We start from the raw sequence: 24465 nt of genomic DNA on the forward strand, positions 1-24465 counted from the left end.
TCGCGATCGAGCGGGGAACGATTGAGCGCTTGAAGAAATCAAACTATTCATAAGACTGTTTTTTTTTGACACGGAGCATTAATTTACTATTGCCAACTTTCAGCCCACGTCCTGCACTTCCTCGTGCCCAATCTGTCGTGGTTATAGATGACTCTCCACCGTCGTCCAATGAGTTCTCCTGCGTAGACTGCTGTTTCCGGTGTGACGGTGATTACCCATGGTATAGCCTGAACGGGAAAGGTAAGAAATTATGAGAATTATTATTATTATTTTCCGAAACAAAGAGCTTGTTATGCTAGTCCTTACTTATTGATCATGAGGTAAAGTTAGTTCACGTCAGTTCACGCAGTTCACGTTCAATGGCCACGAAAATTCACGTTTGCTTACCTAAGCTAAAGTAACACTAGATTACGTTTTCTCGCCAGTTTACGCAGTTCAAGTTCAAGTAAGTTCACACCATGGTACCTTCGTTTCTTCTCTCCCTCCCTCCCTTCCTCTCTTGTCCACTCGTTCGCTACTTCGCTCACTTACACGATTTAGTCTTTTAGCAATACTGTCAACTCTCGCCTTGCGGACACCCCGCTATTGCGGACACTCGCTATTACGGACAACATCTAGATCCCCGGCGAAAGAGGTTTGACTGGAAATGACTCCAGCTATAACGGACACTAGACGACGCCCCGAGCGTGTCCGCTATAACGAGAGTTGACTGTATTATGGTTAAAATTTTTTCTTCTTTTTACTTTTCAGGTTTTTGCCTTGTTCTATTACTTCTGTTGGGTTATTTGATTGGCGGAGCTGTTATTCTTGCATTTTTCATTATATTTTGTGTCCTTGAATGTCTATGCGGAGGAAAAGACTAATAGACTAACAAAACATTTAGAGTGGTCAGGGACCTTAAGATAACCCATATCCCGGGTACGGATAAACGACTGGTATGCACACTCCTAAATACGAGTAAACCATCGTTTACCGAAAAGAAGCGGGAAGTTTAATCGGTTGCACAAATATGTCGTTACTGAAATGAAAATGCAAGCATCCTATTCTTATTCGTACCCCGAAAACGGGCTATCTTAAGGTCTCTGCGGATCTAAAATGTTTAGAAGTGAATCTGGTTCGTAAAATGTGTCATTTAGCTTTACTAGAGAAGACCGTTTACAGTTAAAGTTTTTCAGTCGACCAGACTGTTTAGCCGAGGCAGCCAGTGCCTCTCACTTGTTCACATCCCTTTTTGCATTACTACACTTGTGGAAATTACATTATGTACTTCTTTACACCCACTTTCAGTGTAACGTACATAGCGGCTTTCTATCGACATCCATCTTTCGACGTGCTAAACAAACAAGACTGATCGAAATCCGCCAATCACAGCCCACTAGCATGACCTTCTGAACTTGTGGGCTCATTTGCAAGAATCCAACACCGTGACCGGTATGAATCGGTTTTGATTGGCTCATTTCAAACAGCACGTCGAAAGACGATGTCGAAAGATGGAGGTAGAAAGATAGCTATGCACGTAACACGGTGTACCTTATTCTCACTTAATTTCGCGAGTACTAAATTTCGCGATTTTCGCGATTTTGAAAAAAACGCGAAATTTAATACTCGCGAAATATAAGACACGCGAAGTTTAAAATCGCGAAATTTAATATCGTGCTGATAAAAAAAATAATGAAACTCGATGTGTTTTATCATAGTTATTCTAACATGTCTGAGCTTCATGTTTAGGAGTTTTTTGTTTGATTTTGTCCATTAGTTATCTCCCACTCTATCAGTGGCACTGTTCGAACTGTTCTCTGTCGCCAAGTTCCTCAAAATCTCGCTCTTGCAGTCGTGGATGAACCTATTAGGGATTTAGACTGTTAAATACGTTATGTTTTGTTATGTGTAGATTGTTTTGTTTGCTGTTTTTACGATGACTTTCATATTAATTATGTTGTTACAGTTTCGAGGTCAAAGCTCATATTGAAGAATAGGTAAAAATCGCGAAATTTAATACACTCCAATTGTACCTTCCTCTCAAAATCGCGAAATTAAGTACTCGCGAAAGATGGCTCTTGATTTTTCGCGAAATTAAGTACTCTCGAAATTTAGTGAGAATAAGGTAAGTTGTCAATTAGCTTGTATTGTAACGATTTCCATTGGGCTTATCAGACCCTTTATAAACCAATCCTTGGAAATATCATATACGTATTTACTTTCATAATGACACACTATTTGATGCAGGCCAGTTTACTCGAGGCTAGTTTTCCGCATTATTACTTTTTAAAATAGTGTGTAATTTTCTAACCTTAGTTGTTTTCACTCTGGATATTCAGTACTCGGCTCTTTTTTGTGTAACTTGTATATCGACCTTTATACCATGCCATAGAAAATACAGCCAATCAGAATCCAGGAAAGCCGTTGTCTATTCGACGGTATTCAACTCAACATTCCCATTGTGCGCTGCGATCTTATACTCGACGAAACTTAGTAAGTGTATTTTCTATGGCATGGTATAAAATAGTTACACAACACTTTCTCGTGGTATACTATGGAATATCCTACTTGTCACTTGTATTTTCTTGGTATACACACTCGCCTAAAGGCTCGTGTGTATACCGAGAAAATACAAGTGACTCGTGGGATATTCCAGAGTATACCACTCAAAAGTGTTGCATAAATAGTATTTATCTCTTTATTTTGTATCTAGTTCGTAAGAAGACAATACTATACGGTAGAGTCGAGACCTTGATCTTGTTTAAGTTTCATTTTACACCTTGATCATGAACATTTATTTTAGTTTATCTTATATCTTTTAACGTTATATTTTTAATTCAAATATTGTATTTCTACTGTATATAGTACGTTTGTCTTGTGTATTTCCGTTATTGCACGAACTTGTGACGAAACGATATGTGAATCAATGTATATTTCCTATTTGTACCTGAAGAAGGCTGGTTCGGCTAGCCGAAATACAGTACTCTTCAAAAACCTACGTTGTATCAGCGTCTGCTTTAAACATAGGTATGTTTTTAAACTATTAGCTAAACCTCCGAAAGGAAGCACACGCAAAGCTTCTATCGACAGTACAGCCGCTCCAAGGAAAAAACGAGCGGCCCGCCCGTGCGACCAGAGCAGTTTGAAAATAATTTTTTAGTACGCCCAGGCATTAGGCTACCGAGGAACTGTAAAATTACTTACGTGCGAAACCATTCAAATGAAAATGAGTCTGATTTGCATGAAAATGGACCTGTAGGTAAAACTCATTTTTATATGAATAGTTTCGCACGTAGACTCGTTGTGAAACTCAGAAAAGGACCTCCTGTTAACGCTCGGAGACTGGGAAAGAGACATCACCAAGCCACGCAGATCTGCAAGTCAGCAAAAATTAACAAAGACCTACAGACGAGTACTGAGCCATGCCGGCCGTTCAAGAAGAGCGCGCCACTATAGGTGGAGTTGAATTGGCAGAGAAGGCAATGATGGCTTCTACGGACAAAGGGTTAGTTTTTTTCTCTTTACATAAACATCAGAGATTTTGTATTACGGAAGGTTGTGGGCTTGGATTGTTAAAAGGTGAAACACTTTTATATTTTGGACTATTTTTCGTCCTTCTCTGTTAAGTTTCCAACTGAATAATTCATCTGCTTGTAGTTTTAAACTGCTCGGTGGGCAAATAATCAATGGTTATTCTCAATTAAGTTGTCTCGGTCTAACATATTTTAGTCTTCTTAATTTTAAGAAATTTCTTTCCATATTGGACATGTACAAGTCAAGTTTAGCACCTAAAATATAACACGGAATTAATCAGGTATACAGCTGCTATCATGTTTCTGTCGTGTGTTTTTTTTACACGGAAGTGGTGACTCTTTGCACGCAACCTTCATCAACAAAACAAAAATAAGCCCTGGGGTAAATGTGTTCACTGTTTAATTACTTTCTAGTGGGCATATTTTCAGGGGAAGTGTGTAATAAATGTCGTGAATTGTAATACCTGTCGTAAATTGTAATAACAACAACAACAACAAGCTTTATTTGCATGACTGTAAATTTGTTACAATATTGCAAAAGCGTAAACTTATTTAGTAATAATAATAATAAAATAATAAAATAATAATATATAGTAAAAAACAAAAATGATTCATATAAAATTAATTACATTGATAGTATTTTGTTACGTAAATCAAAACAAGATGATATAAATTTAATCAATTGCATGGTCACAAAATGATCGGGAGAATTCATTAATTCTAAAATCAAGTCAGGCACTGGTAGTTGGCTGACATTTAAGATGATAGGCTGTATTGTCTTGTAAAAGTTATTTCTTATTGTTGCATATTTGGAACAATAAAAGAGAAAATGAATTTCATCTTCGGTTTTATTACAATCACAGACCGGGCAGAGCCTATTATGTCTGGGCGTATTGTTATATCTGCCTAGTTCGATCATTAACTTATGATTGCTAATACGTAATTTAGTTAATGTTCTCCTACCAGAAACTCTCCTAGTTAACTCTAGATAATTGGAGGTATCATATTCGTTCTTAAAAGATCTATAAAATTCTAGTTTTTGAGAATGCTGTAGAGTATGCTGCCAATACGAAATATATTTCTGTTTCATTAACTGCAGAAACATTGTCACTTTTGTGGTGTCTACTAAATCAGGATTAAAATTACCAAAATTAAAATATTCGGATATCTTCATAAGATTAGAGTAAAAACTATTTTTACCAGCGGTGTGAAGTTCTAATGAAATTAAAAAAGACTGTCTAACAAAAGAATCCGGTTGCTTTTCTTGGAGATATATCAAATACTTGAGGATTCTTTGATTAATGGTGATAAGGAGAGGAAATCGACCAAGCTCAGCTCTACATGCAACATTAGAAGCCTTATTACTGACTTCAAGATAGCGTTTACAAAACTGTAGATGTGTTCTTTCAATTTGTGAACCATCCCAGGCCTTAAAATCAGATTTTACATAACCACCCCAAATTTCACTATTATAGAGCAGAATTGGAGATATCATTGCATCAAAGATTTTACAGGCAAGAGAAGGTTTCAATCTACTAAAATTTGTGTGTCGTCTCAAACTAAAAAGTGCATGAAGTCCTTTCTCTTTTAGGTGATCAAGTGAGATTTTAAAATTTCCTGTAGAAGATATTTTGGTTCCTAAATAAGTGTAATCTTGTACAACATCAATTGTTTGATTTCCTATGTAAAATACATGTTCAGTACATTTTTTCGCACGTTTTTGAAAAACCATTATCTTGGTTTTTTTGGGATTTACGCTCAACATCCACGTGTTGCAGTATGTGTCTAATGTGTTAAGACAGTTTTGCAAACCCGTTTTGGAACGTGATAAAATAATTAAATCGTCGGCATATAGTAGAGCGTTTAATTTTGTACCGTTTGGTAGGACAAAAGGATCAGACAGAATATTTTCAAATGAGAACGGTAAATCGTTAATATAAAGGTTGAAAAGTAGTGGACTTAAAACGCAACCTTGTCGTACACCTCTCATATATTGAAAGGGTCGTGTCTGATACTGATCAATTTTTATCGAACAAGAAGACTTAGAATAAAGGCTTTTAATTAAATTGTAGAAGGATCCCCCTAAATTAATTTGCAATAACTTAGTTAAAAGCCCATTATGCCAGACTGAGTCGAAAGCTTTTCTAAAATCGACAAAGCAGGCATAAATTTTGCCATTGTGATTATGGACGTACTTGTCTATCAAAGTTCGGAGTGTGAAAACATGGTCTGCTGTTCGATTGTTAGGCATGAAGCCGATCTGTGACTTGTGTAATATATGATTGGTGTTGAAATACTCGAGAAGCCTTTGATTTAAAATAGAACAAAACAGTTTACCCAGACAACTCGAAACGCAGATACCACGGTAATTTGACGGATCACTTCTTCCACCCGATTTATAAATTGGCGTTATGAGACCACCACACCATGTTTGAGGCATGGAATCTGAATTTAGAACTCCATTGAAAAGTTTGTAATATACGGGCATGAGGTCGTTGATACTTGCTTTAATCATTTCATTTTTAATTTTATCTGAATAAGAAGATTTGTTGTTCTTTAACTTTTTGGCAGCTTTTCGTATTTCAATTTCGGTAATCAAGTGATCTAATGGCCGAAATTGTTTTTTCCGGACTTCTTCTTCTTGAAGTTCGTTACAGATTTTCTCTTGAATGGGATTAAGTCGATCATTGGAGTGAAGAGATTCAAAATATCGCAGCCAATTTTCTTCTGACACTAAAGGAGTATCTTTTTTTTTTAATAATGTCATCCATTGATTTTAAACATTTCCAAAAGTTAGCTGCATCTGAATTGTTAACAGCTTCCTCCAAGTTATGAAGCTTGCTATTACAATAGTCGTTCTTTTTAGATTTAAGTAAACTTTTGTATTGCATTAGAACGACGTGGTAATTTTCACGTAAAATTGAGTTCAGGGGGTCTCTGTGTTTTTGGTTTGCCAATTTCCTCAATTCATGTCTTTTTAATCTACATTCCCGATCAAACCATTTTTTGTTTGACGATGACTGGATACGCTTACGCTGTTTTGTGGTTTTAATCTTTAAACATTGTCTTGCAGTTGTGTTAAAAATATTTTCTACTTTATCAAGGGAAGTGTTAACATCGTTAATATGTGCTCTTTCGTCTATGTAATCTTGTATGAGAGTTTGGATAACTGGAGAGCGTAAAGCATCTTTGAATTTCTGCGTAGAATCGCTTTCCCAAACAAACTGTTTTGATATGCGCGTTAAAGATTTGATGTTATTATGCGATCCTTTTGGAATACATGTATCAGAATTGGTCGAATTAATATTTAGCCAAGTCACTATAGGGCTATGATCTGATAATGAAGTGGGCTGTTTTACTATAAAATTTGAAACAGTTAAGAATAAATCTTGATCGCACAGTGCGTAATCAATTACACTTATACCATTTCTCCCGTGAAAGGTAGCTCTCCCCAAAGAGTCACCACTGACTCTTCCATTCAATATTCTGAGATCGGCGCTTTTACATATTTCAAGAAGTCTTTTTCCGTGATTGTTCACTTCATTGTCAAAGCTATTTCGCTGAGTTGGATTAAGCGAAAGTTCAGATCGGTCATTTGGAATAACTTTCGACCCTTCTTGACAGATTCTATCCGAATATTTCCCTGTTCTTGAATTAAAGTCGCCCATAAGAAGAACCGATCCATGGGAGGAAAAAAGTGCAATGTCCGTTTCAAGTTCTTCAAATAATTCATTATCAAAATATCTCGAGTTGTTACAATTGTTACAATTGTCGTGAATTGTAATAGCTGTCGTAAATTGTAATAACAATTGTCGTGATTTGTAATAACGCACCTATCGCAAATTGTAATAACACATTGCCGTTAATAATTTTGTAATACCCCGAGCTGTCGTAAATTGTAATAACACATTGCCGTGTTTTGAAATAATCCTTTAAAATGAAAACTAGCAATCATACAGAAATCTCAATTTTGTTTTCTATTACAAAAAAGAGTTAAAGATCTCGTGGCGTAAATTTATTTTGTTGCTTGGTATCGTCATGAGGGTTATTCAACATTATTAACCAACTTCTCACCGGAACTGCGACAAAGCACGTTTAAAGGAATCGCGAGGATACATTGTGATTCCTCTAGTCGGTCCTTAATAAGTCATTGGTCTTTATTTTTGTGAGGGTAAAACGGCCCAATCTCCGTCAATAAACCCATCAGTGGATTTTTCATTTACTCTTCGCTTAATTAAATTGCCTTCCCTATTTCTGAATGATCTGTTGTATCTCTTTCATTAAGAGTTGTGGCCACAGAGACTATCGAGAAACTGGAAGACGTTACAATTGACCTTCCCGCAAGGTAACTATAATAAGCTACTACCTCTGGCAAAACAGTAAGATTTTAAGAGCAAATGCAATGCATGTTGCAAGTATTTAGTTTAAGTAAATAATAAAGATGGTAAATTTTAAGCTCGGTAATAAATAATGAAGATGAAGTATTCAACATGACACGAGCATGGGACAAAGAGAAATTCTGAGTCCCCGACGGGAATCGAACCCATGGCCTCCCAGATACCGGTTGGGCACTCTAACCAACTGAGCTACGAGAGACTCGTTGTGAGCTGGGCCATTTTACTAGGTTGATAAGTGACACGCGTCCTGCATACTGCTAGGATCAGCAATGTCGAATTCATCAAGTTTGTAGTAAATAATAAAGATGGTAAATTACCGCTCGAGCATGGGACAAAGAAAAATTCTGAGTCCCCGACGGGAATCGAACCCATGGCCTCCCAGATACCGGTTGGGCGCTCTAACCAACTGAGCTACAAGAGACTCGTTGTGAGCTGGGCCATTTTACTAGGTTGATAAGTGACACGCGTCCTGCACACTGCTAGGATCAGCTAGGATCATGCAGGACGCGTGTATTAATTCTACTTAATTATTACTGTTTTGAAATTTCTTTTTAGTGTAACAACAACTGTGGCGCGAAGGTAAAACCCCTGTATGGGTTATTTTGCTATATTTTTTTCAATACTTGTGATATTTTAAACGATTTTTTATCGCATTACACATTAACGGACTCTCGCTTCTACGACATTAAATCTTGGACCCGAGAATGTTCGTTATAGCGGGAGTTGACTTCACCCACAATGGGCGCCAAAAGTGTTGAGACACTCGACACTTTTTGAGTACCTTGGACAAATTTTACCCCTCACCCCTTCAATATTACCCCCTCCCCCCGAAACAATGTTGGATTTGCTTTCTGCAAGACTTGCCTCGTTTGTGTACAACATTGAAAAGGGGGGAGGGCGAGTGGTTCACAAGCTGCACCAGATTTAAGAGCACAGGTTTCCTACGGTCAAACATATGTCGGTAAGAGTCCTTAAATGGATTTCGCTCATACTCTTACCATGGGTAGGTCTCAATATGAAATAAATCACAGTATACTTTGTTTGGCTAAATATCGATTTGTTTTCGAGAAAATCGATAATTCTAAAATCCAGCAAAATTGACGCTTTCGGAGCTCAAAATTTATGCCGAGTTTGTTAGCTTCGCGTCGAAAAATAAAGCACTCTGGAAGAAAAATACCTATTTAATATCGAAGAATAACATCAAATTAGTACGTCGAAAGCAATTTCTGCTCTTAAAGTCCTTTTATTTACAAAATATAATTAAGTTTATTCGACACACTTTTGATTTAATTCAAAATAGGTCAAACTTATCGCTTTATTTAAGTATGAGCGAAGCGAAATAAATGGCCGAAAATTTGGTATTAGACAGATAAATGATTGTTCTTTTCGATACTAAAAGGATTTCCTAGGGAAATGATTTAGTGCGATGCTTTCAGATTTCAAAGTTGCTTAAAATTCGTTAATTTAACCGACCGTGACATTGTTGATCTTATCAACATTATGTAAACATTCCACGCAAAGGTTAATTTTCCCCATGTGAACTTCAACTGAGTAAAATAAAAACATAGACTTGCTTACCGTGGTGTTCGCTGATACATTGTAAATCCTGTTTTCCTCATTTACGACAAAACCTAAGCCCTCGGCGAAGCTGTTATCCAATTTTCTTGACGCGCCATTTGTAACTGATTTCCACGTCTTGAAGTGACAGTTCTTTTCCATGCATTCTTGAAAACAGTCCTGAGTCTTAACTGATCAGTGTAAACAGGAATACGAAGTACTTTGCTTTAAATCAACTTAAAGCTTAGCAGCAGTGGTAGATAAATCGATACGGCCGGCGAATCTTCGTTTCGAAAACCGCCATTTGAGATTTGTCGGCCCTTTGTCACTTGAGTAACTTCCGGCACATGAAATCGACAACCACCGTGACCAGATAGCACCCTCCTTTTCGAAATATTGGTCGAGGCACTATTTTTATCATTTTAACATAAGCTCTCAATGAAAAACTTTTGGGCTGAACTTGTAATAAAGTTTCACTTCAGTTAGCCACAATTCGAGAGAGTTGTTAAATGGTTGCATGAAATCCGGGTGGAAAGTTCTTCTGTTGCGTTGCTTCGCTTTGTTTCATATTTTTTATCCAGTTCTTACCCTTGTTCAAATTCTTGTCCCTTCTTCAGTGGAAAATTTGAAACGACGTTAAAATCCCTATAAGACGGAGATCTCTTTTAGACGAACTGAGTTGGAGCCGGTCCCGAAGGTACCCGTTTCAGAGAGAGTTGGCTGTACACAAAACCTTAGATGGCGTCGTTGGATCCGTCTCCCGTGAATGTTAGTTAAAAAATATATATTCCGCTGTGTAGTCTAGCCTGTAAACAAGCTCTCCTTCTTTCTCCTGTGGAGGATTGGGCGAAATAAAAGCGGGAAGGAAAGGTGGGAAGGGGTGGGGAAAAAAGGGACCATATATCATGTATATGCAGTTGTAATACCAGTCACGGTAAACAATTTATAATAAAACGCTGAACATTTATAACTGTTTACACCAAGGTGTATATTGGTGTAAAAATTAAGGAAAGGGTGCTTTTCACTTCATTAGATTAACTAGTAGGTGAAGAAAAGTACACGTAATCAGAAGTTTGTGATGGACTTCTGACGTGATGCCATATTTTGTATTTATTTCTGCAAAGTACAACAAAGCATTTATACCAAAGTAGCATTATTAAAAAAAATGAGCATAATTACAGTTGAGCATTATATCGGACAAAAAACAAGCATTGTTAGAAGCATAACATTCCCTTTTTACCAGCGTAATTGGAAGGGCCTCTGGTATTCAGTTAGAAAGAACTTGCATTCAAAAGATACCGCGTTCTAGAAACAAGTCACCCCGTTTTGGCTGCTGATATTTTGACACTTTTGTGTGTTCAAAATACCATATCTCGTTCTAGATATCGTCTGATATTGAAAATCCCGTTCTAGACCGGGAACCCAAAACCACGACCTCATTGGACGGCACAGAGCCGTTTTTGGGGAATACCCCAGCTTCGACAACTCCTTCCTAATAAAGTTCGCCTATTGAATTGAGAATTAAGGTGATTATAAAGTTATTACTTTATATCTCTTGTTGTTTGGAAACTTGAGTCGTATTATAATTATAACCGTCTTATTTATGAAGGAATAGACTGCGGATAATATTTGAAACTTAAACCGTTTTTCCCTAATAGCTTCCAAATCAACTCAAAAACACACCGGAAAACAGGTTTAAAAACAAAATATTTATATAATGACTATGATATTTTTAATACATTTGGGTTCCCTGACGGCGAGGCGCTTGTCCCTCCCCGCAAGCTCTGGCGGGGGGCACCTTCCCTTGTTTACGCCGGACCCTAACAGAATATATACATGGTCATAAAAAAAATTATTTTTTAACATTCACGGAAGACGGATCCAACGATAACATCTTAGATTTTGCTTTCACCTGTTTTGCCTTGACCTAATCAAGAACTTGGACAAAGGTAAGAACAAAAAAAAAACTATAAAGCGAAGCAACGCAACAGAAGAACCTTAGACCCGGGAGTTAAAAGCGCTGTCGTGCAACTATTTAGCAACTTTCACAAACGGTAGCTACCTGAAGTGAAACTTAATTACATGTTCAGCCCAAAAGTTTTTCATTTAGAGCTTATATTAATATAGCAATAATATGGTGCCTCAACCAATACTATACCAAACCGCAGGGTGCTATCTGGTCACGGCGGTTGTCGATTTCATGTGCCGGAAGTTACGCAAGTGTGAAATACATTATCTGCACACCGCATGACAAAGGGCCGACAAATCTCAGTTTTCGAAAAGAAGATTTGCCGGCCGAATCGATTTATCAACCACTGCTACTGTCCGGAACGTTTCGGTCCGATTTTCGGATAGGATATGCCTTCTAATTACACGGATAGGATAGGCCTTCTGTTTACACGGGGCCGTTCTGGAACCGGTGCGGGAAGGAACCAAAACTGGACCTGCTATTTTGCAGGTCAAGTTATGGAACCGTTCCGGACCGGTTCCAGAACCGTCCTGTGTAAACACATGGATCGGTGCCAAACGCTTCCGTGTAAACAGAGGCCGATCCGGTCCGGTCCAGTTCGGAACGGCTCCGGTCCGGTCCCGTGTAAACGTAGCCTAGCTGGTTAGAGTATAAAAATGACCGAAAAAACGGCAAGGACAGGACTAACAGCAGGTGTCCGTCTTACGGAGATCTTCAATAAGGGAGAGTTGACTCTACAACTGTTTTGCCTTAGCCTAATCAAGAATTTGAACAAGGGTAAGAACTGGATAAAAAATATGCAGCAAAGCGAAGCAACGCAACAGAAGAACTTTCGACCCGGAAGTTAAAAGCGCTTTCATGCAACCATTTAACAACTCTCTCGAACGGTGGCTTATTGAAGTGAAACTTCGGTACAAGTTCAGCCCAAAAGTTTTTCATTGAGAGCTTATGTTAAAAAGATAAAAATAGTGCCTCAACCAATCACCAAAAAGCAGGGTGCTTTCTGGTCACGGTGGTTGTCGATTTCATGTGCCGGAAGTTACTCAAGTGTGAATTAATTATCTGCATACCGCAGGACAAAGGGCCGACAAATCTCAAATGGCGGTTTTCGAAACGAAGATTCGCCGGCCGTATCGATTTATCTATAACTGCTGCTAAGCTTTAAGTTGATTTAAAGCAAAGTACTTCGTATTCCTGTTTACACTGATCAGTTAAGACTCAGGACTGTTTTCAAGAATGCATGGAAAAGAACTGTCACTTCAAGACGTGGAAATCAGTTACAAATGGCGCGTCAAGAAAATTGGATAACAGCTTCGCCGAGGGCTTAGGTTTTGTCGTAAATGAGGAAAACAGGATTTACAATGTATCAGCGAACACCACGGTAAGCAAGACTATGTTTTTATTTTACTCAGTTGAAGTTCACATGGGGAAAATTAACCTTTGCGTGGAATGTTTACATAATGTTGATAAGATCAACAATGTCACGGTCGGTTAAATTAACGAATTTTAAGCAACTTTGAGATCTGAAAGCATCGCACTAAATCATTTCCCTAGGAAATCCTTTTAGTATCGAAAAGAACAATCATTTATCTGTCTAATACCAAATTTTCGGCCATTTATTTCGCTTCGCTCATACTTAAATAAAGCGATAAGTTTGACCTATTTTGAATTAAATCAAAAGTGTGTCGAATAAACTTAATTATATTTTGTAAATAAAAGGACTTTAAGAGCAGAAATTGCTTTCGACGTACTAATTTGATGTTATTCTTCGATATTAAATAGGTATTTTTCTTCCAGAGTGCTTTATTTTTCGACGCGAAGCTAACAAACTCGGCATAAATTTTGAGCTCCGAAAGCGTCAATTTTGCTGGATTTTAGAATTATCGATTTTCTCGAAAACAAATCGATATTTAGCCAAACAAAGTATACTGTGATTTATTTCATATTGAGATCTACCCATGGTAAGAGAATGCGCGAAATCCATTACAGGGCTATTGCCAAGAATTTTCATTTTTGTTTGAAATTTGTGCATATGTCCTCTTAAGGTGGAAAAATGGGAATGTTAAATTAGAATTAATTTCAACCAGCTGTCTCAAGGACTTTTGGCGCCCATTGCAGCTTACTTTTCTGCCACTTAAAATGCCTTAAACCCCTGCTAAAGAACTCTGGCATTGTTTTATCCGGACTACGTTTGTGTCACTGACTTCGAGAGTCGTCCTAACCTTTAGATAGTCCACTTTGTTAAAGCTTTGGTTTTCTAAACTATACTCAGGCTTAGTTTTCCTAAAACTAGTAAGCATATAATGCTTAGTTTATATGATTTTCTCATGATTGTCATTTTTGTAAAACTTTCAACAAGTAAATGTTTATGACACAACAACGCAATGTCAGAGATTTTAGAGAAACATGATATAACTTGACTTTATTGTATCATTAGAGACGAACGATGTATTGACTGATAGTTTATCAGCTTTCAGGATTGGACGAGGACAATTTTAACAGAAACTAATGAAATTCTAGTTTCAGAGGCCCCCGCGAACCAAGGGCAGCCCTACCTGGTATATGGGACTGTAATGACTGTTGTTGTGCATGCGATAGTACGTACAAGTGGTACGAGTTAAAAGGAAAAGGTGCGTACTCATCAGGCGTCGACTATTTCTTAGGCTATGGTGAAAAGCTAAAGCTCAATAAAGGTAGCATAGGTCACGTTATTCTGTGCATAAAACTTTTTTAAGATTTAAGAAACTAGCGTCTCTCTTCGTCACTCAACTGTTTCTAGCGTGATTTAAGCTGAAAAATTGATTACTCAGCTTTCTTGGCGTTGCATTGAGTTCTTGCGCGCAAATACTAGCCAATCAGAGACACCGGCACGGATCTCTTCATTTGTAGGGTCGAACTGATTTAAAATGAGGAATGAAGAATGAAATCAATTTAATGAATGTAGGAACACTTGATCACTTGATCGAATTTGTTTCGTAACTGGTTGTAGCGGGAACTTACAAATGCATTAATATTTTTTTCATTCAATTTTCAGGTTACTGCTGTATCCTATTGCTTCTTCTGTTCCGTTTGGTTGTCGGAATTATTTTACTCCCCTTTGCAATCCTGCTTTGTGTGTTGTGTGCGTGTGTAAGCGGCAAAGACAGTACTGCACATGTTGACTTTCCCTCCTTTTGTTGATTAATGCCTTATGATCTAGACTTTGCTGTATAAGAGGGTCTGAATGGGGGTACTTTGATAAGACTAAACATTTAATTTTTTGGCTCTGTAACATGAAACAGTTACTTTTTAGGCATTTTAACACTAACAGTAAAAAATTCACTGTAACAATTAATTTATCCAGAAAGAAATTAACAAAAACGGCTCCAAAAAGTCCAATATTATTTTGTTTAGTATATCAAGAAATTTTCAACCATTTTCCGACGATTTCGGATCATGTCGTAAGATTTCTAAATACTTTCGAAGATTTCCGAAAACTTCCGAAGATATCGGAGACCACCGAAGATGTCCGAAGACTACCGAAGGTTTCCGAGGAAAAAACCGAAATTTTTTTCTTAGTTCATGAGTGATTTTTATTACCGCTTTTCAAAGTGCAGATAAGAATTTACAATGCTAAAAGATAACGGCTTTTTCATGAAAAACCACCCAAACACTTACAGTATTTTCTCCCGAAACAGTAAACATTAAAAAATTCAGAGACAAGATAAGCAAGGGTGACACTACGTAGAAATGAAAAAACCTTAACGGGACAACGACATGATAGAGTCCAAACTGAAAGTCAAAAATGCAAACTCTGGACAGTTGTCTATAAAGTGCTCGTGGTAATGACAGTCCGGATGGGCTCAAATTTAAACACCCGCCCATTAAACATAGCCGCGTGACTATTACTCAATAGGTCAAGAATTTGAAATATCATGTCGTTGTCTCGATAAGGAAAGTGAGAATGGACAGGACTATCCTTACACTGAAAACATGGACAAAACCATGTGAAAAACAACAGAGCCAAAACCGTATTAATTATTAAAACTGAGAAAACACGACTTATGATTTTATATAGATATAAACATAATTAAGAAACGTTTAATGATATGTAAGTTCGTTAGCATGGACTCCTTATGAGATATTTTTTGAGAGAACTTTTGATTTTGGGGTATATCAGAAGGGTCCGAACTAAATTTACTTTTTTAATAACAACCCTAGATATTGTCTATTATTTTCCTGTTTTGCTATTTTGGCCGAGTTTTTCATCATTTTTGAGTGTAAAGCGCCACAGAAATTTTACAATACAAGTTATTTTGGTATTGTTATTATTTTTAACAAGCTTTGGCAGGTAATTATGAAATTAAATTTGTAGTAGTGTGTAAAATGGCCCACTTGGTTGTTGTACTGCACTTTTTTTATGCAGAGACTTTTAATAAAGCAATCGTTATTAACATTTCAGATTTCTGTAAATGCTTCTAAGGCCCTGTCTACACTATCGCTGGTAAATTTGAAAACGCTTCTTTTTTTCTCCGGATAGGCCAACCGTCCACACTGAACCGGCGTTTTCGGTCGCCAAAAACGGAGATTTTTTAAGTGGAGAAATTTGAAAACGCACTAGTGTGGACGGCGAAAACGTAGCCATTTTGAAAACGCTGACCTCAAATAGTCATGTGATCTCTGTCAAGACAAAAGGTTCACTTAGATAAACACAACAGCTCTGTGCATGCATTGCAACGTGCGTGCGACGAAGCGTGTCGTTTTCAAATTTATCCGGATTAATGTGGACAGGGCCTAAGCCTTTACTTGTTGCCATTTGTGCAACGCACTGGCTGCTATAATTGCACGACTTAGCCCGCGTTTTTTTAAGAACCGTTGCTAAGAAACGCGTCGCAATCCGGGACCCATCTGATGCGTGACAACTTATGCAAGTCATTCGTGAGAAGCCCGTGCAACTGATTGGTAGTAAAATTTAAACATAAAAAAGGCAAGGCCAATAGATCTAACTGGAAACTTAAAATGAGCAGCGGACAAGAAGGCGTGATGTTCGTCCGAGAACAGCGTGTAGTGGAAGAAGGAGTTGAAATGACGAGCAAGACATTTATAGCTGCAACTGATGAAGGGTTAGTCTGGTTTTACCGTCACTTCACGTTGTGTTGCTCTTTTTATGTTGTAATGATTACAACATCTCAATTGATTCTTTGTAATTAAAACTTGCGGCACAAATGTGTTTCCTATATATAAAGGTATATACTTCGGCGGCTTTTAAAAGTTAAGATGTTTACAGAACGAATTTGGTATGTAATTCTATGAATTTATTATGTCGGATTCGGCGAAAGGCGGAAGTAGTTCATGTTACATGGAAATAGCTTTTCCTAATTGACGCTTTGCATATGAGCTTACAGATAGAACAAAAGTATTTGTGATGTTTTCTTGTCCTTTCACGACATAACATACATTTTAAATCATCTATCTATCCTTTAAACACATAAATCCCTGGTCTCTGCGAATAACTGAGGAATTCATAGAGTTTGTACCGCCGCATCGTGACAGATACAGGCATGAAACTTGACTTTCAAATCCCTTCTCTAAGCCTGCGTTGCAGACGAACTTAACCCGAGGATTTTGTGACACGTTCGGCTCGCTGCAACGCAGGTTATCCTTCTCTGAGCTATCATGCTGAAATGTCGCGTGACAATCAAACTTTAGAAAGATTCACATAAAGAAAATCAAGATGCATACTTTTAAATATATTTAAAAGTACTAATGTTTCAGTCAATTCCAAAACCGCCCATCCCTCCCGGGCATACCCCAGCCATTTGACTTGAGGTTAGCTACGTATTAAGTGGGGCATTTGACACAAAACTTCGCCTGCCTGGTCGGGTTTTTGACCATCAGACAAACGTTAGTCGGCGGTCACATGCTAATGGGTTTCGTCCTCGTTTCATAATCCATTCATTCACTTCAACATGTTCATAAAACTCCCGTCATTCCACGATTTCACCTCTGTTTTTGTTTACGATATCCTTTTGCCTTTATCAAATAGTAATGCCGGTAACTGTAACACACAAGTAGGGTTAGTAGGTGGGTAATTTTAATTCCCTAAACCACCTACCAACCTACCCAGCGGCAACCTACCTACCTACCTACCTACCTACCTACCTACCTACCTACCTACCTACCTACCTACCTACCTACCCACCTACCTACCCACCTACCTACCTACCTACCTACCTACCTACCTACCTACCTACCTACCTACCTACCTACCTACCTACCTACCTACCTACCTACCTACCCACCTACCAACCCTTACCTACTTAAAAGTAGGTAAGTAGATAGCTAGGTAGCAGCATCGTAGCATGCAGTTGTACTTTTAACAAAACAATGTCTTTCTTTCTATTTTTCTTTTTAGTGTTGCTGCACTTCAATTTACTACCGTAGAGGCGAGGTAGGTCTTTATGTTATGTATCATCGACAAGTTAAAAGCGCTCGCTTAGCATCTAGAACATAATAAACGAAATTGCGTCATTGCTTCGTGAAAGTATACAGTCAATAAGACGGACACCTGGTGTTGGTCCCGTCTCTGCCGTTTTTTAGTCATTATACTGTAACTAAACTCCCTTTAAGACGGACAGCTCCCTAAAACGGACAGCTGGAGCCGGTCCCGGCGGTGTCCGTTTAAGAGAGAGTTGACTGAAGTCTAATATATATTGCAATTATTGTATCGAATTGTAACAGTAAATGATTGCTGTTGATTATTGCGGGCCCAAGAGAGGCCCGCAACCCTAATCTTGACAGTGACCAGCGGATTGCGTTATACGCGTGCGCGCCACGTTTATAAACCAGGACCGAACCGGAAGTTGAAAATTTTTGTTCTTCCACTAAGCACGATCGGAATGCGAAAATGTGTCAATCACGACAGTTTGTCGTAACACCGGAAGAGAAAAATCTGTTCTCCAAGAGCGATATTTTAAAAACAGCTTGTCACATTAGGTGACATTGAAGGCGTTATGTGTTGCTTTTGAGAACATTTGCTGTGATTGTATCACAGATAAACCACGGTAAAGCGAATGATTCCAACAACGGTTATTGTCGAGAAATTCGTTATAACACTGACAACATAGCGAGTTTACCGACTGAGAAAAATCACATCTAAATTCACACTGCACCGCGTGCGAAAAATCCTTGCGTGACGCGTTCCTCAGAATAATTGTCTATTGTCCATTTGATCATTTCAGTCCTCCTTGTTTAGTCGTTTATTTATAATTATCGGCACTGCCTACCAGTACCTTTTCTAAGTACGTCAAGGCCCGCACTTTCTAACCTGTGGTTACCACTAGTTAATTAGTTAATTGTTGATCCGATGCCTTTTGGAGAAGAAACTTTGATGTGTCCCATTCCTTTGTGTAACAGCCAGAATCAATAAAAAAGAAATTATAATTTGAGACAATGTATTACAACGTATTTAAATTCTACGATTTTCAGCGCCCTTCCTCAGCCTACCCCGCCAAGGAGGCCGGAGGCTTGGCCTGCTCAACCACAAGTAACCGCTCCAACTATCCCTCAGCCTCCCCAACACGTTAAAAATGATGTGGGCGATGTACGTAAGAAAAGCTGTTCAAACTGCCTCGAGGACTTTTGTTGTTTGTATGATATAAACTCCGATTGGTACGAGTTGAAAGGAAAAGGTAAAAACTATTCCTTATGTCTCTTCGATTAATTAAATACCGTCGATTGCATCTACCTGTGAACGCACGCGCTAAAAACATGTTTTCAAATGACGTCAAACGTCTGCGTTTCAGGTGTCAAACGTTGAAGTTTATTAGACTGTAACTCGAACTTTTGCACTCAATATACTCACCATAAACACTGAGTACGGGCGAAACTTTACACTAGAAATGATTCAAGTGAATGTGTGTATGCATATCGACACAGATCAGCATCAGTTTCTCAGAAGAAGTCTCTATATCTAATCCTTCCGCCATTTCGAAACCGGGATGTGTTGAACTTTCGGCGCGAAAGTTGTCGTTACGGTCTGCTAAACTTCAAAGTTTGACACCTGCAACGCTGACGTTTGACGTCGTTTGAAAACATGTTCTTAGTGCGTGCGTTCACAGGTAGATGCAATCGACGGCATAAAGCTATTTAGTTTCAGTCATTAGGCCCATAATTTTCATAAACGCGTTGACTGGATAGCTTCTAACGGCCTAGTGCTTTTATTTTCCCCTGTAGTATTCGTGGTAGATCACAAAACACAAAAAGAGCACAAAAAGAGTTTCGGATTTTTAATCAAAAAACAAAAAAGAGCAAGTGTATCCAAAATAACCCTTCTTCCAGATAAAAAAACTGATTTCCATCAGGCAAACCTCTCAGTTTAGGTCCGCAAGTCTTGCTGACCGCCACCGCACGCAAGTAATATGGTGGTGGTGTCCCTATGCTCAGATTTCTTTTATGAATATTAAACAGGTGCTCGTTTAATACATGTTTCTACGACTAGTTATCGATTTTCAATTAAATTGGTGGTCAGTCACTGTCACGCCACTGTCACGCCTCGAAAAAATAAATCCAACACTATCGAGTAAAAAAAGATCAAGAATATTACAGGTGGTAAAAAACTACAATATAAACAACTTGTCCAAGTCTCAGGTCTGTACGTTATTCTGTACTAGAGAGATATCCGTCAAAATGTTTCACGCAAATTTAGAGAGCATAGTATGGAAACGCCATGTTGGAGCACAACTGTTTGGGCTCCAACATGGTGGCCGAAAATCAAGGAAAACATCTGGCATTAAATTTTGCTTCAAAAAATGGTCAGATCACCCTCATGAACAAGTAAAAATTCACATAAACACTTTTGGCAAAAATCTCAACTGTCCAGATTGTTGAATTCCAAATTACAGGATGAGGCATCTTTTAAAGAAAACGTGACAGCCTTCTGGCGGCCATCTTTGATCTCGCGTGGCGTGAAACTCCGAAATTCAAACTGCTATATCTTAAAGACGGCGAATGCTATCGGGCTAAAAACCGGCCTCAAAAAGATATATATTAAGGACGTCTAATAGCCAGTGAAGGATAAAATCTCAGAGGTCTTGCCATTCTGGGTTTGCAAGTTTGAATTTTGATGACGTCACGTTGAAACCAATGAATGTTCCACTTGTTTCCACTGTCCTGTATTCGAGGGTTATTTAATTGTGTGCAAATATACAGATACTTGTCAAGTTCTCTGCAAATTCTCAAAGAGAAGCTGTGTCAAGTTAGACAGTCATAATGAACATCCAATGTTAGGGGGAAACGGTTGATTAGCTACTACACACGCAATCGTTAATACAGTCCGACCTCTATTAAGCGGCCACTTTCCAAAGTCCCGATTTATTTGTCAGTAAACTGCTGTATTTGATACCTTTATTCGGCCGCGGCCACCTTTTTGCTGCCGCAAGTGTATTATTAATGTGGTTTTTAACCTCCATTAAGGTCATTGCCCTGTATTGCATTGCGCATCCTTACTGCGCAGAATTTTACGCGTAATTAGCGCGCGCGCGCGCGAACATCAACAAAATGGCGGATTTTTTCTATACGGCTTAGTCCGCGAGAGAAGTTAATTGTCACTTTCTCCTAAACAAGCCTGGTGACCTATCAATTTTTTCTTATATTTTTGGTGTAGCGATCCAATTCTTTCTGTAAAATGAAAACAGATCAATTCATGTGTTTGAAAAATAAATTATCGCTAAAAAAGTGTACTTTGCCAGTACTCGCAGAGGAATTATAAAGGAATTATATGGAATATACATGGTCTTCCTGCTCCTAAACGAATCTGGTGACCCCCTTTTTTATTTCAAAATTTAACTTCCTTTAAACTAATAAACCAGTAGGCGAAGTTTGGTTAAAAAATTGTGTTCAGTTTTATTTTAGGGCAATGACCTTAAGCGGCCAGCAAATTATCTTTCCAAGCAAAATGGTGAAATATCTTGAGCTAAATTTTTTCACCTACTGACTGTTGATGCAAAAAAGCCTAAGAAACTTATCAAAGATGATTTGCTCATTTTTCTGTACATTATCAACCCGAATTGCGAAAAAATACACTGTACATTTCAACTACGTGCCCTCTGTGTTAGAGCTAGAACTATGCATGGGCTGGAAATGCACTTGATGTTTTGTTACAAAGAATTTTGGATTTATCTTCATATATGTTCACTTTTTAAAAGCATTTTGCTATAAAGAGTGAATAAAATCATGTTTACTGCCATTCCTATCCAATTTATATTGTACCTCTATTAAGCGGCCACTTTTCAAAGTCCCAAGGGGGGCCGCTTAGTAGAGGTCGGACTGTATAAAGAAAGCTCTATAATGATCACACACTATGGTTTCTTTGCTGTGGGTCTTAATTCGTTTGAGCTGACCGTATTAAAGTATAATACAGTCAATCTTAAAAGAGTGATAGGAAGGCAATGTAATACTGTAAAGAATAATGTGTTGTGTTTTTCAGGTGTTTGGTGTGTTCTTTTCCTTCTGTTGGGTTATTTGATTTTGGGAGTTCTTGTTCTCGCAGCAGGGATCGTGGTATGTGTCTGTGCAATTTGTTATCTACTGGGCAAAATGCAGGAAAATTGTTACGATTCAGAGAATGATGACTGCTTCTGGTGTTAGGGGATCTGAGTCCAAACAGAGAACTTAAACACAACTAAAGGACAACAGATGTGAACTTGTTTTAGCAAAATCGTGAATTCTATCTTATCAGGCTTAAAACACTATTGTCAGAGAGAGTCTGTAGGATGACGAACAATGAAGGCGTCAGAAATAAATTAAAAACATCAAAGATGTGATCCATTGCAGACAAAATTACCTAGAGAACAGGCTCAGGACAAGGTTCACTTTCAAGCAAGTTTAACGCATCTAAATCAAATAAAAAAAAGACAAAAATCGGTAGAAAAAAGAAAGGACCACGCAAGGACCATAATTATACCTAATCGTACCTTTTTGTTACGCTTCGGCGGCATATCAGGTGAGTTTGGTCGAGCCAAAATACCCATGGCGAGTTCAAACGAGATTGATATGCAGCCGAAGCGTACCAAAAAGGTACGATTAGGTATTTACCGTACCCAAATTCAACCAAAAATCCGGTTTTATTTATCGCTCTGTTGAAGCCGGCCATGCTTGCAAGGTACGAACTGCAAATTGTGTTGACCTGGTCTTTAACACTTCAAATAAGTTCTTCTTCTGCCTTTTTTCCACTCGTTTGTTAAGAGTTTCATTCTCTAAATTTTCAAAATCAAAATTAAGCGAAAAATTTGGAAATCCCGACTACATTTTTTTCAGTCTGAATGTCTCACAGTACTCGTCGGCAAACATCGCGCTATTGTCGAGCGTGCTCAAGTTTAGTTTTGGCGGGAAAGTTTTTCTCTTTTTACGACCGCTAAACACCGCTAAATTTAAAAATTACGAAGTTCTGTTTTATCGGTAAAACCTCTTTTCAATTCATTCTACAGTAACACTACTTTACTTCAAAGTGACCGTGATATGGTGGCATCAGGTCAGTGACTTGATATCGTAGGATATCAGGACAGTAGATCGCGCTTCTGATTGGCTACTTGCGAATTTGGGTACGGTAAAGGGCTGATATCGTGCATTTTTAGGATAGAAGAAAGAGATTCATTTTAAGAGCAAATTTTTTCCGTGACCGAGTGAGAGGTGGTACAAAATTTTAAACAAGCCTACCCTCTATTTTTTTTAGAGGTACCTTATGGTGAGTCGATCAACGTGGTATGATTTTTTTAAGAGCTATCTTTGTTTTGCAGAAAAAAATTAAAAACTGTCACGAGCGCCGACAGTCGAGCCGACAGCCATGAAATGGTCGAATTTCATACCACGAGTAAGAGCATAAGAACGATGCTGCTCACAAGCGCAAAATAAAGCAGACTTTGTGTATTTGTAAAGGAGGCATTTACAAATGATTCGAGTCTAAGAACAGGATTTGTAAAGGTTAATTTGAATATTTAGACCCTGTTTTAAAATCACAAAAATTTGATTGCTTAAAAATCACATTTTGGAGCATTTTTTCAAAGAACACTTTTCCTATGCGGTATAACTCAGAATCACTTAAAACTTGGGTTTTAATAAGTGGAAATGATGTTATTTTTAATGGTATAAAAATAGGTCACCAAGGGTGACATGAGTCTAATGCCGTATGGCATAGTGATACAGATTGCGCGGTTTTCGTAAGCCGGTTAAAATTGGTTAGAGGTTTGTGTTCGGGAGTTTAATTTAAAATGCTTATAGCAAGCTAGGGGCATCGTGGATGATTATGGATGAAAACGAAACAGTCATAAATGTTATATGCTTCACAAAATTTAAAGTATGAACAGGAGTTGATGTTACTTCTTCCGTATTGTCCGTAAAAGCAGAAACGATTAAACATTTGGACAAGATTGCGTGACGATTTACAAAAAGCATGTTCATTACATCAAGGGTTGAAGAACTTCACATCGTTTTCTTTCAGATTTTTCACCATTTTGATGATGACTCTTGAAACAGATTTTGCAATAAAAGCACTTGAAATAGTGACTGTTACTCCATTGTACTGTAAGCACTTAGTGACAGATTTTCCTAAAAACGGGTGTAAATGCTCACGTCAATATAATGATGACCTTTTGAACGCTGGAAACTAGGCAATTATTATCGAGCTACCATACACAGGAGCGAAGACTGTTTATCATGATGTACAAATTTCGCGAATCATCACTTCCATATCAATGTAACCATTTTATGATTTTTCTAGCTGTAAGAAGAACTTAAGATCTCTGAGAGTCGTAAAAGCATGAAATTCGATTTCAGTGTATGGCAGAGGCCGGGACAGTGTAATACTGCAAAGCGGCCAAACAAACGCATTTTGATTTAGTCGCGTAACTTGATTTACATTTATCCATGTACATCTTTTATTTTTGAAGGTTTTTGTTTGCACTGTAAAGAAAAAATTGGTCAAAATTCGAATGACTTAAATACAAAATACGAGGTAAAGTTTTCTATTTTTTAAAACAAAATAAACATTTGGTCG

The 24465-nt window shown here is 38.0% G+C and overlaps 2 protein-coding genes across 3 annotated transcripts; both read left to right on the forward strand.

Annotated features, from left to right (window-relative positions):
- The first annotated feature begins 864 nt into the window (after positions 1-864).
- On the forward strand, positions 865-15085 carry LOC144645481 (uncharacterized). The gene is made up of 6 exons (XM_078505072.1): positions 865-1524; positions 2095-3484; positions 7798-7857; positions 8465-8488; positions 13956-14065; positions 14470-15085. The coding sequence occupies exons 2-6, from the start codon at positions 3402-3404 to the stop codon at positions 14613-14615; spliced, it is 423 nt and encodes a 140-aa protein (XP_078361198.1). The 5' UTR covers positions 865-1524; positions 2095-3401; the 3' UTR covers positions 14616-15085.
- A 1090-nt stretch (positions 15086-16175) lies between these two features.
- Positions 16176-22710, forward strand: LOC144645472 (uncharacterized). Of its 2 annotated transcripts, XM_078505059.1 has the most exons (4): positions 16176-16537; positions 17830-17865; positions 18903-19105; positions 21901-22710. In XM_078505059.1, exons 1-4 carry the CDS (start codon positions 16434-16436, stop codon positions 22059-22061), a joined length of 504 nt encoding a protein of 167 aa, XP_078361185.1. In that variant the 5' UTR covers positions 16176-16433; the 3' UTR covers positions 22062-22710. The 2 variants fall into 2 exon arrangements, with proteins under 2 accessions (XP_078361185.1, XP_078361186.1); XM_078505060.1 differs by lacking the exon at positions 17830-17865.
- Positions 22711-24465: the final 1755 nt, after the last annotated feature.

This window comes from Oculina patagonica, chromosome 3 (genome assembly GCF_052425735.1).
Source record: "Oculina patagonica isolate OP01 chromosome 3, crgOcupat, whole genome shotgun sequence".
Lineage (NCBI taxonomy): Eukaryota > Metazoa > Cnidaria > Anthozoa > Scleractinia > Oculinidae > Oculina > Oculina patagonica.